Raw genomic sequence first — 14,406 nt, forward strand, 5'->3', positions numbered from 1 at the left:
CGGGCAGGAGATGCAGAAGTCTGAGAACACGCACGAACAGACTCAAAAACAGCCTCTTCCCCACTGTCATCAGACTCCTAAATTACCCTCTTGAAATGAAAAAATTGAATGAAAATCGCTTATTGTCACGAGTAGGCTTCAACGAAGTTACTGTGAAAAGCCCCTAGTCGCCACATTCCGGCGTCCAACACCACCACTATCTCCGCATCCCCTTCTACCGGCAGCACCGTTATAACATTCAAGAGCCAGGGCAGCACAGTGGCCTAGTGGTTAGCACAGCTGCCTCACGACGCTGAGGTTCCAGGTTCGATCCCGGCTCTGGATCACTGTCCGTGTGGAGTTTGCACATTCTCCCCGTGTCTGCGTGGGTTTCGCCCCCACAACCCAAAAATGTGCAGATAGGTGGATTGGCCACACTAAATTGCCCCTTAATTGGAAAAAATAATTGGGTAATAACATTCAAGAGCCTCCGTATGTTAGTGTTCAGCTGCCTCCCCTTCATGAACCCCATTTGGCGTGCCGGCTGTAACAGGCCAAACTTGACCCCCTTCTTGTGGAGCACTGCCTTCGTCCGATTAAAACCAGCCCTTCCCTTTGCCACCCCCGCACTCCAGTCCTGGTAGATCCTGACCCATCTCAGCACGCACTCACGGTCGATGAAGCGGTGAAAACGGACCAGCACCGCCCGAGGCGGCTCGTTTGGCTTGGGTTTCCTCAGCAGCACCCGATGGGCACCCTCCAGCTCCACGGGTCCCTGGAACGACCCCGCGCCTATTAGCGAGTTCAGCATCATAGTCACATAGGCCCCCAAATCAGAACCTTTAGCCCCTCTGGGAGGCCTTGAATCCGCAGATTCTTCCGACGGGCACGGTTCTCCATCTCCTCCATCCTCGCTAGCCACTTCTTGTGGAGTGCCTCGTGCGACTCCACCTTCACTGCCAGGCCCAGGAGTTCGTCCTCGCTCTCCCAGGCCTTTTGCCGAAGCTCTCGCATCTCCGCACCCTGAGCCATCTGGATCGCCATGAGCTTGTCCAGGGAGGCCTTAAGCGGTTCCAGGATCTCTGCCTTCAGCTCCCTGAAGGAGTGCTGAAGCAGGTCCTGCTGCTCCTGCGCCCACTGCTGCCACGCTGCTGATTCCCTGCTCCCCGCCATCTTGCTTCTTCTGCCTCGCACCTTTCTCTGCTCCAAAGCCGATTTTTTGACCGCTCCGCTCCTGGTCCAGGCCATCCACTGGCGGAGCATCTTAGAGGAAGTGTTCCCACACGGGGAAAAGTCCAACCAGTACTGCTGCGAGCCCTTAAAAGAGCCCAAAAGACCGAAAATAGCAGGAGCTACCGAACGTGCGGCGTAGCTCCGCATCACCGCAACCGGAAGTTCCCATTGATGCATTCATCGAGGCATACGAGAGAATGGGCTTCAGACTAAACATCCAGAAAACATCACGATCCACAGTGAGCCCCTGGACAATGTGGATCATTGCCCATATCTAGGGAGCCTCCTCTTGGTGCGAGCAGACAGTGATGATGAAATCCAGCATCGACCCAATGAGCCAGTGCAGTCTTTGGACACCTGAGGAACAGAATGTTTGTAGACAGAGACCTCAAATCCAGCTCATGGTCTACAGAGCAACTGTGGTTCCCGCCCTCCTGTATGCATCAGAAACTTGGACAATGTACAGCAGACAACGCAAATCCCTGGAGAACATTGGAACGGGAGTCGGTCACTCAGCCCCTCAAGCCTGTCCTGCCATTCAATGAGATCATGGCTGACCTCTGACCTAACTCCATAAACCTACCTGCCCTTGGCCCTTAATATATTTGCTATTTCAGATTTAAAATTAACTGTTCCAGCTTCAACTGCTGTTTGCAGGAGAGAGTTCCAAATCTCTGCCACCTTTGATTGAAGAAGTTGTTCCCAGCAGATCTGAGCAGTCTAGCTGTAATTTTTAGAATATGCCCCCTAGTTATCGAATCTCCAACCCAGTGACAATAGTTTATCTACCCTGTCTTCCCCCTTAATATCTCGAATACGAGGGCAGCACGGTGGCCTAGTGGTTAGCACAACCGCCTCACGACGCTGAGGTCCCAGGTTCGATCCCGGCTCTGGGTCACTGTCTGTGTGGAGTTTGCACATTCTCCCCGTGTCTGCGTGGGTTTCGCCCCCACAACCCAAAAATGTGCAGAGTAGGTGGATTGGCCACGCTAAATTGCCCCTTAATTGGAAAAAATAATTGGGCAATCTAAATCTAGATCACCCTTTAACCTTCTAACTTCTAGCAAAAATAGGTCTAATTTGAGTAATCTCTCCTAGATCAATCCCTGTAATCCAGGTCTCATTTTTGTAAATAATTGGTGAATTATGACAAATATATTCGGTTAGATTTTACTAATTATAACCTATATAGTTAAATCTTACTCAAGACACAGTAGCATTTGACAATACAGATGGAACAGGCAAAAATAACCTCACAGTAAGACTGGTACCTCGGTGCCATAGAATGATCTTTCAGCAAGCTATGTTGTGCTCCCTCCAAGGCCAAAATATCCTTCCCAAGGTGTGGTTTAAGTTCCAATCAATTGAATGGGAGAGCAGGCTGGATGGGCCGAGTGGCCTGTGTATGTTAGTGTGAATTTCAAAACCCTGAGCATTATGTTTCCTGTGTCCTCAGTCTGAGCAATAGATCTGCAGAGTGACCTGCACCACTAGTTAGAACTTCACCAGAAAAATGCCTGTCCTGCATTGGTGAGTAAATGATCTCACACGGTCAATCGTAATCTTATATTATGAGCATCTTTCTGGAAAAATTCACTAGATGTGTTAGGTGGTACAGGAAATTGTTTGTACAAGTAGACCAGTTATTTAAAAAGTAGCAATGCAGATTAATCCCCTCCAAGTCACTCACCATCTTGACTTGGGCATGTAGCGACGTTCCTTCACTGTCACTGGGTCAAATGGTGGAACTCCCTCCCCAACAGATCTGTGGGTGGACCTACACTGCGTGGATGGCAGCTGCTTCAAGAAGGCAGCTCACCGCCACCTTCTGAAGGGCAACTAGGGAGGGGCAATAAGTGCTGGCCTAACCAGCGAAGCCCAACTCTTGGAATGATGTACCTGCCATATGAACAGGTATGCGTTCATATGACATTTGGGGCAGCACGGTAGCATGGTGGTTAGCATAAATGCTTCACAGCTCCAGGGTCCCAGGTTCGATTCCCGGCTGGGTCACTGTCTGTGTGGAGTCTGCACACAGTCCTCCCCGTGTGTGCGTGGGTTTCCTCCGGGTGTCCGGTTTCCTCCCACAGTCCAAAGATGTGCGGGTTAGGTGGATGGGCCATGCTAAATTGCCCATAGTGTAAGGTTAATGGGGGGATTGTTGGGTTACGGGTATAGGGTGGATACGTGGGTTTGAGTAGGGTGATCATTGCTCGGCACAACATCGAGGGCCGAAGGGCCTGTTCTGTGCTGTACTGTTCTATGTTCTATACCTGCCAAATGCAGGTATATGAACATTCAACAGACTGATTCCTGGAATAGCAAAATTCCTATCAGGAGAGACTGGACCTGTATTCTCATGAGTTCAGAAGATTGAGATGTGCTCTCATTGAAACTTTGAAGTTCTTTGAAGATTGGATTGGATTTGTTTATTCTCACATGTACCGAGGTACAATGAAAAGTATTGTTTAAGGGACAGTCTCAGAATAAGGGGTAGGAAGGGCAGCAACCCAAAAATGTGCAGAGTAGGTGGATTGGCCACGCTAAATTGCCCCTTAATTGGAAAAAATAATTGGGTAATCTAAATTTAAAAAAAAAAGAATAAGCGGTAGGACATCTAGAACTGAGAGGTATTTATTCACTCGGGGTGTTGAATTGTTGGAATTCACTACCCCAGTAGCTGTGGAGACTCAGTCATTGAGTATGTTCAAAACTGAAATTGTAGATTTCTACATATTAAAGAAATGCCACAGTTGCAGATGATAAGCTGCTATCCCCTTTTGAGGGGGAGAGTTGACTGGTGGTGATTTAACCTGAGGATCACCGCTGGAGAGGGGCAAAGTTGAGAAGGCGGGGCCTTCATGAGTAACCTCAGCCAGTACGGGAATTGTACCCGTGCAAGTGCAAAAATGGTTTACTATGATCTTATTAAAGGCAGGGCAGGCTCGAGGGGCTGAGTGGCCTACTGTCTGTATGTTCGTAGAATGCTTGCAGAACTGAAAGTTTAGTAACAGGAATGGTTGAAGAACCTGGGGCAGTTTTCCTTGAAATAGAAGGCTATTGGGTGATTTTATGGAGGCGCTTTACACCCATGATGTGGTAGATATAGTCATTTTAAATTAATTTTTTAAAAAAACTATGATGTGGTAGACATAGTGAAGATGGTTCCACGTTTTAGGGTGGGGAGAGAAACCAAAGAAAGCAGAGATATGGACATGAGGTAGGAAAGAATGGGAAATACTTAGCGAGGGAGGTGAAGATGGTGGGAGGATGCTCGTGTGGAGGAGCATAAACACGCTTAGACCAGTTGCATCAAATGACCTGGTTTTGTGCTGTGAAATGGAAGTCGACAAAATCCCAGAGGACCATAGCTGCTCTCCCCTTTTTGATAGAGAACTGACTGGTGGTGATTTAATCCTGGGGGTCACCATGCGTCAGGCAAAGGGCAAGGTTGAGAAGGGGGAGCTTTCATGGATAACCTTACCCGGTTCGGGAATTGAACCCACACTGCTGGAGTCGCTCCGCATCACGAACGAGCTGTCCAGCCAACTGAGCTAATCATACCCAAACAGCCCAACATCGGGCTGTAGGTACCATGTGATAGCGTCAGTTAAAAATGTTGTTCTTTTGGTCTGAAATTCTTTTTTAAAAAAAAATAATTTTTATTGAAATTTTTACAAAATATAAACATCTTGACTCTATTAACAAACAACCGCGGTAACACCCCAAGAACAATACCCCCCCAACTTCAAGAGCAACTTCAAACAAAAGGAAAAAGAAAAAAAACAACAGATCACCCAAACAACAAAAGGGAAAGAGATAGCACCCGCCACATCCCACATACCCATGTACACAGTTCTCCCCCTCCCCAATCCAAACCCCCCCCCCCCCCCCCACCCCGGTTGCTGATGCTGTCTGCCTATTTCCTACCGTTCCGCCAGGAAGTCCAAGAAAGGCTGCCACCGCCTGAAAAACCCTTGTACTGATCCTCTCAGGGCAAATTTCACCCTCTCCAATTTAATGAACCCCGCCATATCATTGATCCAGGCCTCCACGCTTGGGGGCCTCGCATCCTTCCATTGGAGCAAGATCCTCCGCCGGGCTACTAGGGACGCAAAGGCCAGAACACCGGCCTCTATCGCCTCCTGCACTCTCGGCTCCACTGCCACCCCAAAAATTGCGAGTCCCCAGCCCGGCTCGACCCTGGATCCCACCACCCTCGACACCGTCCTTGCTACCCCCTTCCAAAACTCCCCCAACGCTGGGCACGCCCAAAACATATGGGCGTGGTTTGCTGGGCTCCCCGAGCACCTAGCACACCTGTCCTCGCCCCCGAAAAACCTACTCATCCTCGTCCCAGTCATGTGGGCCCTATGCAGCACCTTGAACTGTATGAGGCTAAGCCTCGCACAGGAAGAGGAGGAATTCACTCTCTCCAGGGCATCCGCCCACGTCCCCTCCTCAATCTCCTCACCCAGCTCCTCTTCCCATTTACCCTTCAGTTCCTCCACCGAGGCCTCGTCTACCTCCTGCATTACCTGGTATATGTCCGAAATCCTCCCTCCTCCAACCCACACCCCCGAGAGCACCCTGTCCCGTACCCCACGTGGGGGCAACAAGGGGAACCCCTCCATCTGCCGCCTGGCAAACGCCCTAACCTGCATATACCGAAACATGTTCCCCGGGGGGAGCCCAAACTTCCCCTCGAACTCCCCCAAGCTCGCGAACCTCCCCTCCACAAACAGGTCCCTCAACCTCCTAACCCCTGCCCTGTGCCAGCCCAGAAATCCGCCATCAATGCTCCCCGAGACAAACCGATGGTTCCCCCGTATCGGGGCCTCTATCGAGCCCCCCATTTCTCCCCTGTGCCGTCTCCATTGCCCCTAAATTTTGAGGGTAGCTGCCACCACCGGGCTCGTGGTATACCTCGTTGGAGGGAGCGGCAACGGCGCCGTTACTAGCGCCTCCAAGCTCGTGCCCACACAAGACGCCGCCTCCATCCTCTTCCATGCTGCCCCCTCCTCGTCCATTACCCACTTACGCACCATCGCTGCGTTGGCAGCCCAATAGTACCCACAGAGGTTGGGCAACGCCAGCCCCCCCTCCCACCCCCTGTCCCTGCCACGTTCCAGGAACACTCTTCTAACCCTCGGAGTCCCATGCGCCCACACAAATCCCGTGATACTCCTGTTGACCCTCCTAAAAAAAGGCCTTCGGGATAAGGATGGGAAGGCACTGGAACAGGAACAAAAACCTCGGGAGCACCATCATCTTAACGGACTGCACCCTCCCCGCCAGTGACAGCGGTAACATATCCCACCTCTTAAACTCCTCCTCCATCTCCTCCACCAACCTTGTGAGGTTGAGCTTGTGCAGGGCCCCCCAGCTCCCCGCCACCTGGACCCCTAGGTACCTGAAGCTCTTCCCTGCCTGCTTCAATGGGAGCCTACCAATCCCCTCCTCTTGATCCCCCGGATGTACCACAAACACCTCACTCTTTCCCAGGTTCAACTTATACCCCGAGAAACCCCCGAATTCACTAAGAATCCTCATCACCTCCGGCATCCCCCCCACCGGGTCCACCACATACAGCAACAGGTCGTCCGCGTACAGCGACACTCGATGCTCCTCCCCACCCCGCACCAGACCCCTCCAGTTCCCTGGCTCCCTCAATGCCATGGCCAGGGGCTCAATTGCCAACGCGAAGAGCAAGGGGGACGGGGCACCCCTGTCTCGTCCCCCGGTACAGCCGAAAGTACTCCGACTGGTCTGAAATTCTTTAACAGACAGTGACAACAGCACCATCCCACACCAGCTGTCAGCTCTTGGGGAAAATAGGGAATAGTATAAGCTAGTATGGCAGGGGGGGTTGGGTACCGAAGCAATAGGTCAGGAGGTGAAAAAAGTGAGGGAGAACTAGGGCAGCACGGTAGCATTGTGGTTAGCACAATTGCTTCGAAGCTCCAGGGTCCCAGGTTCGATTCCCGGCTTGGGTGACTGCGGAGTCTACACGTTCTCCCCGTGTCTGCGTGGGTTTCCTCCGGGTGCTCCGGTTTCCTACCACAGTCCAAAGATGTGCAGGTTAGGTGGATTGGCCATGCTAGATTGTCCTTCATGTCCAAGATTGCCCTTGGTGTTCGGTGGGGTTGCTGGGTTATGGGGATGGGGTTGAGGTGTGGGTTGGGTAGGGTGCTCTTTCCAAGAGCCAGTGCAGACTCTAGGCCGAATGGCCTCCTGCGATGTAAATTCTATGATCTAAATAGGGCCACTATGGCTTTGAGGAAGAGAAGACAGGGCGATGTTGTTGAAAACAGCGGGACTGGTGGCCTGAAGTGCATATGTTTTAATGCAAGAAGTATAAAGGTAAGGCAGATGAACTTAAGAGCTTGGGTTAGTACTTGGAACCGTGATGTTGCATTACAGAGACCTGGTTGAAGGAAGGACAGGATTGGCAGCTAAACATTCCAGGATATAAATGTTTCAGGAGGGATAGAGGGGGATGTAAAAGGGGTGGAGGAGTTGCGGTACAGGCGAGGGAGAATATCACAGCTGTACTGCGGGAGGACACCTCAGAGGGCAGCGATACTATATGGGTAGAGATCAGGAATAAGAAGGGTGCAGTCACAATGTTGGGGGTTTATTACAGGCCTCCCAACAGCCAGTGGGAGATAGAGGAGCAGATAGGTAGACAGAGTTTGGAAAGGAGTAAAAGCAACAGGGTTGTTATGATGGGAGACTAACTGCCCCAATATTGACTGGGGCTCACTTAGTGCCAGGGCCTTGGACGGGGCAGAGTTTGTAAGGAGCATCCAGGAGGGCTTCTTAAAACAATATGTAGACAGTCCAACTAGGGAAGGGGCTGTACTGGACCTGGTATTGGGGAATGAGCCCGGCCAGGTGGTAGAAGTTTCAGTAGGGGAGCATTTCGGGAACAGTGACCACAATTCAGTAAGTTTTAAAGTGCTGGTGGACAAGGATAAGAGTGGTCCTAGGGTGAATGTGCTAAATTGGGGGAAGGCTAATTATAACAATATTAGGTGGGAACTGAAGAACCTAGATTGGGGGTGGATGTTTGAGGGTAAATCAACATCTGACATGTGGGAGGCTCTCAAATGTCATTGAAATGAATTCAAGACCGGCATGTTCCTGTGAGGAAGAAGGCTAAATATGGCAAATTTCGGGACCCTTGGATAACAAAGATATTGTAGGCCTCATCAAAAAGAAAAAGGAGGCATTTGTCAGGGCTAGAAGGCTGGGGGCAGACGAAGCCTGTGAGGAATATAAGGAAAGTAGGAAGGAACTTAAGCAAGGAATCAGGAGGGCTAAAAGGGGTCACGCAAAGTTGTTGGCAAATAGGGTTAAGGAAAATCCCAAGGCTTTTTACACGTACATAAAAAGCAAGAGGGTAGCCAGGGAAAGGGTTGGCACACTGAAGGACAGGGTAGGGAATCTATGTGTGGAGCCAGAGGAAATGGGCGAGGTACTAAATGAATACTTTGCATCTGTATTCATCAAAGAGAAGGATGGGTGGATGTTGAGTCTGGAGAAGGGTGTGTAGATAGCCTGGGTCACATTGAGATCCAAAAAGATGAGGTGTTGGGTGTCTTGAAAAATATTAAGGTGGAGAAGTCCCCTAGGCCTGATGGGATCTATCCCAGAATACTGAAGGAGGCAAGAGAGGAAATTTCTGAGACCTTGAAAGAAATCTTTGGATCTTCATTGTCTTGAGGTGATGTCCTGGAGGACTGGAGAAAAGCCAATATTGTTCCTTTGTTTAAGAAGGGTAGCGAGGTGGTAAGTGGTAAGGAAACTACTGGAGAGAATTCTTCGAGACAGGATCTACTTCCATTTGGAAGCAAGTGGACATATTAGCGAGAGGCAGCACGGTTTTGTGAAGGGGAGTTCGTGTCTCACTAACTTGATGGGAGTTTGCGAGTTGATCACAAAGATGAATGATGCAGGTAGGGCAGTGGATGTTGTCTATATGGACTTCAGTAAGGCCTTTGACAAGGTCCCTCATGGCAGACTGGTACAAAAGGTGAAGTCACATGGGATCAGAGGTGAGCTTGCAAGATGGATACAAAACTGGCTAGGTCATAGAAGGCAGAGAGTAGCAATGGAAGGGTGCTTTTGTGATTGGAGGGCTGTGACTAGTGGTGTTCCGCAAGGATCAGTCCTGGGTCCTTTGCGGTCCGTAGTATATATAAATGATTTGGAGGAAAATGTAACTGGTCTGATTAATACGTTTGCGGACGACACAAAGGTTGGTGGAATTGCGGATAGCGATGAGGACTGTCAGAGGATACAGCAGGATTTAGATCGTTTGGAGACTTGGGCGGTGAGATGACAAATGGAGTTTAATCCGGACAAATGTGAGGTATTGCATTTTGGAAGATCTAATACAGGTAGGGAAAATACAGTGAATGGTAGAACCCTCAAGAGTATTGCCAGTCAGAGAGATCTTGGTGCACAGGTCCCGGTCACTGAAAGGGGTAACGCAGGTGGAGAAGGTAGTCAAGAAGGCATACAACATGCTTGCTTTCATTGGCCGGGGCATTGCGTATAAGAATTGGCAAGTCATGTTGCAGCTGTATAGAACCTTAGTTAGGCCACACATGGAGTATAGTGTTCAATTCTGGTCGCCACACTACCAGAATGATGTGGATGCTTTGGAGAGGGTGCAGAAGAGATTTACCAGGATGTTGCCTGGTATGGAGGGCATTAGCTATGAGGAGCAGTTGAACAAACTTGGTTTGTTCTCACTGGAACGACGGAGGTTGAGGGGCGACCTGATAGAGGTCTGCAAAACTATGTAGACAGAGTGGATAGTCAGAGGCTTTTTCTCAGGATAGAAGGGTCAATTACTAGGGGGCATAGGTTTAAGGTGCGAGGGGCAAGGTTTAGAGGAGATGCACAAGGTAAGTTCTTTTTTACACAGAGGGTAGTGGGTGCCTGGAACTCGCCGCTGGAGGAGGTGGTGGAAGCAGGGACGATAGTGACATTTAAGGGACATCTTGACAAATACATGAATAGGATGGGAATAGAGGGATACGGACCCAGGATGTGTAGAGGATTTTAATGTAGCCCGGGCAGCATGGTTGGCGCATGCTTGGAGGGCTGAAGGGCCTGTTCCTGTGCTGTACTTTTCTTTGTTCTTTGAATCGCATAGTTATATAAAGACTTGTAGCTTAGCTCCATTTGCCTACCAATGCCCTATAACTGGCACTCACCCAACAAAATATCAGCAGTGGGAACTGTTTTTGGTTGTTGGTTGTTTTGGGACCAGTGCAAAAGCCTCTTGTATTCACTGATGGATGAACCACTTTCGGGCCTGCTTTGATATACAATTTCCTAGAAGAATTATGTTCGGTGTACAGCACTGAAACCTGTATTCAGCCCAGTTGATCCATGTTGATGTTTATCCAGCACAATAAAAGTAAGTCTAATCTCCTGTCCCCTTTTCTTAAATCTCTTTATTCTCATCTCAGACAAAAGCATATTATCTCATCGCTGTGGAATAGTCATGTATTAACTTGCTTTTCTTTTCCAGGCTAAGAAGTATGCAATGGAACAAAGCATTAAGAGTGTTTTAGTCAAACAAACGATCGCTCACCAACAGCAGCAACTCACCAACCTGCAGGTGAGTCCTGCTCAGGGCCTGCAGTCTTGCGTTTTCCTGCTCTCATTGGTACTGTGCTACATCCCTGCCCATACAGTTTGTCCACCTTTATTGTGAAGGTGTGAGGGCATCTCTGAGCTGGAAGCCTCTGCTCATCTGAAATACAGGCCTTTCCCCATTTGTTGTAAAAAGGCTGCTTTGAGGCTCAACAGCTTTGTGCTCAAAATCATGCCGTGGGCTCATGCACAGTTCTTGCACAACCCTAATTGCTAATATTAACATGCAGCTGGACCTGACATCATGTGGACTCCGATCTGCTAATGGGCAGCGGTTTAGCATTTGATGTGTTTGACTCTGGTTAGCTTGTGGAGTAAATTTCTTTGATTTGGCACATAGTACTTTATTTTCTTAGGAGTGGTACAATAGCATCTGTTTGTGAGGTGAATGGAGGGACAGTGGAGCTAATTCTGTAGCGCTGACAATTCCCTTCCAATACCTATATCCAGGTAGCAGTAGCAGCAACCGACAATGAGTCAGACCTGTTTGTAACACTATACAAATTTGTAGATGATGCAGATATAGGAAGCATTTAATTAGTGTGGATGGAAGTAAAATTGCAAAGATATTGACAGGTTAAGTGAATGGCAAAACTTTCCATAGAATCCCGAAAGTGCAGAATGAGGCCATTTGGCTCATTGGGTCCATACCGAACCTCCGAAAGAACACCAGACATCTGCCCACTTCTCTGCCCCAACCCTGTAACATCACCTAACCTTTTTTTGTGGGTGTTGCTGGGCCAGGCTTTATTTTCCATCCCTGAGGGAATTTAAGAGTCAGCTACATTGTTGTGGGTCTGGAATTGCGTGTGGGCCAGACCAAGTAAGGATGATAAATTTCCTTCCCATTTACACATTTGGACACTTGAGGAGCAATTTAACATGTCCAATGGACAGCACGGTAGCATAGTGGTTAGCACAATTGCTTCACAACTCCAGGGTCCCAGGTTCGATTCCCGGCTTGGGGCACTGTCTGTGCGGAGTCTGCACGTTCTCCCCGTGTCTGCGTGGGTTTCCTCCGGGTGCTCCGGTTTCCTCCCATAGTCCAAAGATGTGCAGGTTAGGTGGACTGGCCATGATAAATTGCCCTTAGTGTCCAAAATTGCCCTTAGTGTTGGGTGGATTACTGGGTTATGGGGATAGGGTGGAGGTGTGGGCTTGGGTAGGGTGCTCTTTCCAAGAGCCAGTGCAGACTCGATGGGCCGAATGATCTCCTTCTGCACTGTAAATTCTATGAATCCACCTAATCTGCACATCTTGAAAAGCGAGAAACAGCAGCAATCCAAAGAGACTCGGGAGAACAGGCACGCAGATCATTAAAATGTCAAATGGGTGTGGAAATAATCTAGAGGAACCAAACACAAGGGGGTAGAACCTGGTTCGAATCATAAAATGTTACAGTCCGTGCTGCCAATTTGGACCTCTCCCCCTGTCGTTTCCCCGTAGACCCACAAATCTTTTTTTTCTCCAGTGGGGGTTGTTGGGTTACGGGTATAGGGTGGATATGTGGGTTTGAGTAGGGTGATCATGGCTCGGCACAACATTGAGGGCTGAAGGGCCTGTTCTGTGCTGTACTGTTCTATGTTCTATGTTCTAATTATCCAATTTCCCATCAAAAACTACAACTGCCTCTACCACACACAGGCAGTGTGATCCAAATCCTCTCCGCAGGCACCGTAAATCTGTTTTTCTAGTTCTTGATCATTTCACAAGTGGGAATAGTTTTTCCCTATGTAGCCTGCCCTGACCCCTCATGACTTTGAATACCTTTACCAAATTTCCTGTCCGTCTTCTCTTTGAGAAGAGCCTTAGATTTCATGTAACAAAAGTTTCTCATCTCAAGGTGCACTGTTGTCAATCTTTTTGTCTCCTCTTGAATTCCTCACCTTCTTCCCAACATGTGGTTCCCAAACACACTGCTCCAGTTGAAGCCTGATCATTGTTTTGTAGAGGTGTACTATAATTCCCTGTGCCTCTACTTATAATGCCTTTCCCAACTTGCTCTGCTACCTTCAATAATTTGTGCACATAAATCCACTGCTTGTGCACCCCATCTCCCCCCCCCCCATTAGAATTGTACCCTTTATTTCATTCTGCTCTCCTTCTATCCTTCCAAAATATATCACTTCGCATTTCTCTGCATTAAATTTCATTGGCCACTTGTCCGCCTGTTCCATCAGCCCATGTTCACTTGAAGTCTCACTATCCCCCTCACAGTTCACAGTATTTCAGTTCTGTCATCTGCACAATTGCAGTGCTATGATCTGTTCTGAGCTCCACGTCATACAGATATATTGACCTTTTGGGGAGTTCAGTGTCGGTTTACCATAATGTTAACCTGGACTCCCATGGCTTACATAATGAGAGTTTGGGCACAGTCGAGGTGTATTCCTTGAGATCTAGATGGTTCCAGCATCAGGGACCCGGGTTTGATTCCGGCCTTGGGTCACTGTCTGTGGAGTTTGCACGTTCTTCCCGTGTCTGCGTGGGTTTCCTCCGGGTGCTCTGGTTTCCTCCCATAGTCCAAAAATGTGCAGATTAGGTGGATTGGCCATGATCATGCGCAGGGTTAATGGGTGGGGGGGGGGGGGGGGGGGGGGGGGGGGGGGAGAGCCTCGGTAGGGTGCTCCTTCAAAAGGTCAGTACTGACTCCGTGGGCCAAATGGCCTGCACTGTAGGGATTCTATGGTTAAAGAGTGCTCGGATTGACGTTTAAGACATTAAGAAAGGGTAGATATTGAAAAACTCTTTCTGCTGCCTGGGGAATCTAGGACTAGGGGCATATTTTTAAAAATTAGAAGAAGGCTCTAATCACGACTGAAGTTGCGACCTGATAGTAGAAGCTTTGAATATTCTTCTCTAAACGCTAATTGATTTCAGATTACGTGTTCATTTTAGGAGTGATAGATTTTTGTTATCCAAAGGTATGAAGTGATATGGGGAAAGGGTGTATGGAGTTTAGGTCACAGATGAACCTGATCTTATTAAGTGCTGTAATAGGCTCGAGAGGCTGAATGGCCTCCTCCTTTGTAGGCAGCGACTGGATATCTGTTGGCCTTGTGGTCAGCAGTCGGTAGGTAAACTGTCCATTGAGTTCAGTGAATCACTTTCTGTATTGATGTTTGCGTTAGCGGAATCTGGGTTGTTGATGTGAGGAATTTCTAGGTGTGACTGTTCCTAATGGAGCATTGCATTACAAAGTCTGCCATTTGAGGTTGTTGCTGTAATAGTATCCATCGCCCTAGGCTGCAACTTGCACTTCTGGTATATGTGCTCTGGTTGCTTTTGAAGTCTCCACATTTTCCTTGAGTTTTTTTCCTTGAACTAATTCCGCATTCTGTCGCCCTGCTTGATCAAGCCCCTTTATTGCTGTAACACACCTCTTCATTGTGACTCTCCGTCACGGTAAAAGGGCTGTGTGTAAGGCGATCAGAGCAGAATGGAGAAAAGTTACATTATTTCACTGAATGATATTAATTGAAAGTGTTATTTTTTGTGCACTGTTACAGACCTGACCCT

At 48.7% G+C, this 14,406-nt stretch overlaps 1 protein-coding gene across 2 annotated transcripts in view; it reads left to right on the forward strand.

The window, feature by feature from the left end:
• Positions 1 to 14,406, forward strand: part of LOC119966674 (poly(U)-binding-splicing factor PUF60) — a 98,030-nt gene that overhangs the window by 21,481 nt on the left and 62,143 nt on the right. For both annotated transcript variants that reach the window (XM_038798733.1, XM_038798732.1), the window contains exon 3: positions 10,763 to 10,852. In XM_038798733.1, the coding sequence (XP_038654661.1) occupies positions 10,763 to 10,852 (90 nt within the window). The remainder of the gene's footprint in view (positions 1 to 10,762; positions 10,853 to 14,406) is intronic.

This window comes from Scyliorhinus canicula, chromosome 5, assembly GCF_902713615.1.
Source record: "Scyliorhinus canicula chromosome 5, sScyCan1.1, whole genome shotgun sequence".
NCBI lineage: Eukaryota > Metazoa > Chordata > Chondrichthyes > Carcharhiniformes > Scyliorhinidae > Scyliorhinus > Scyliorhinus canicula.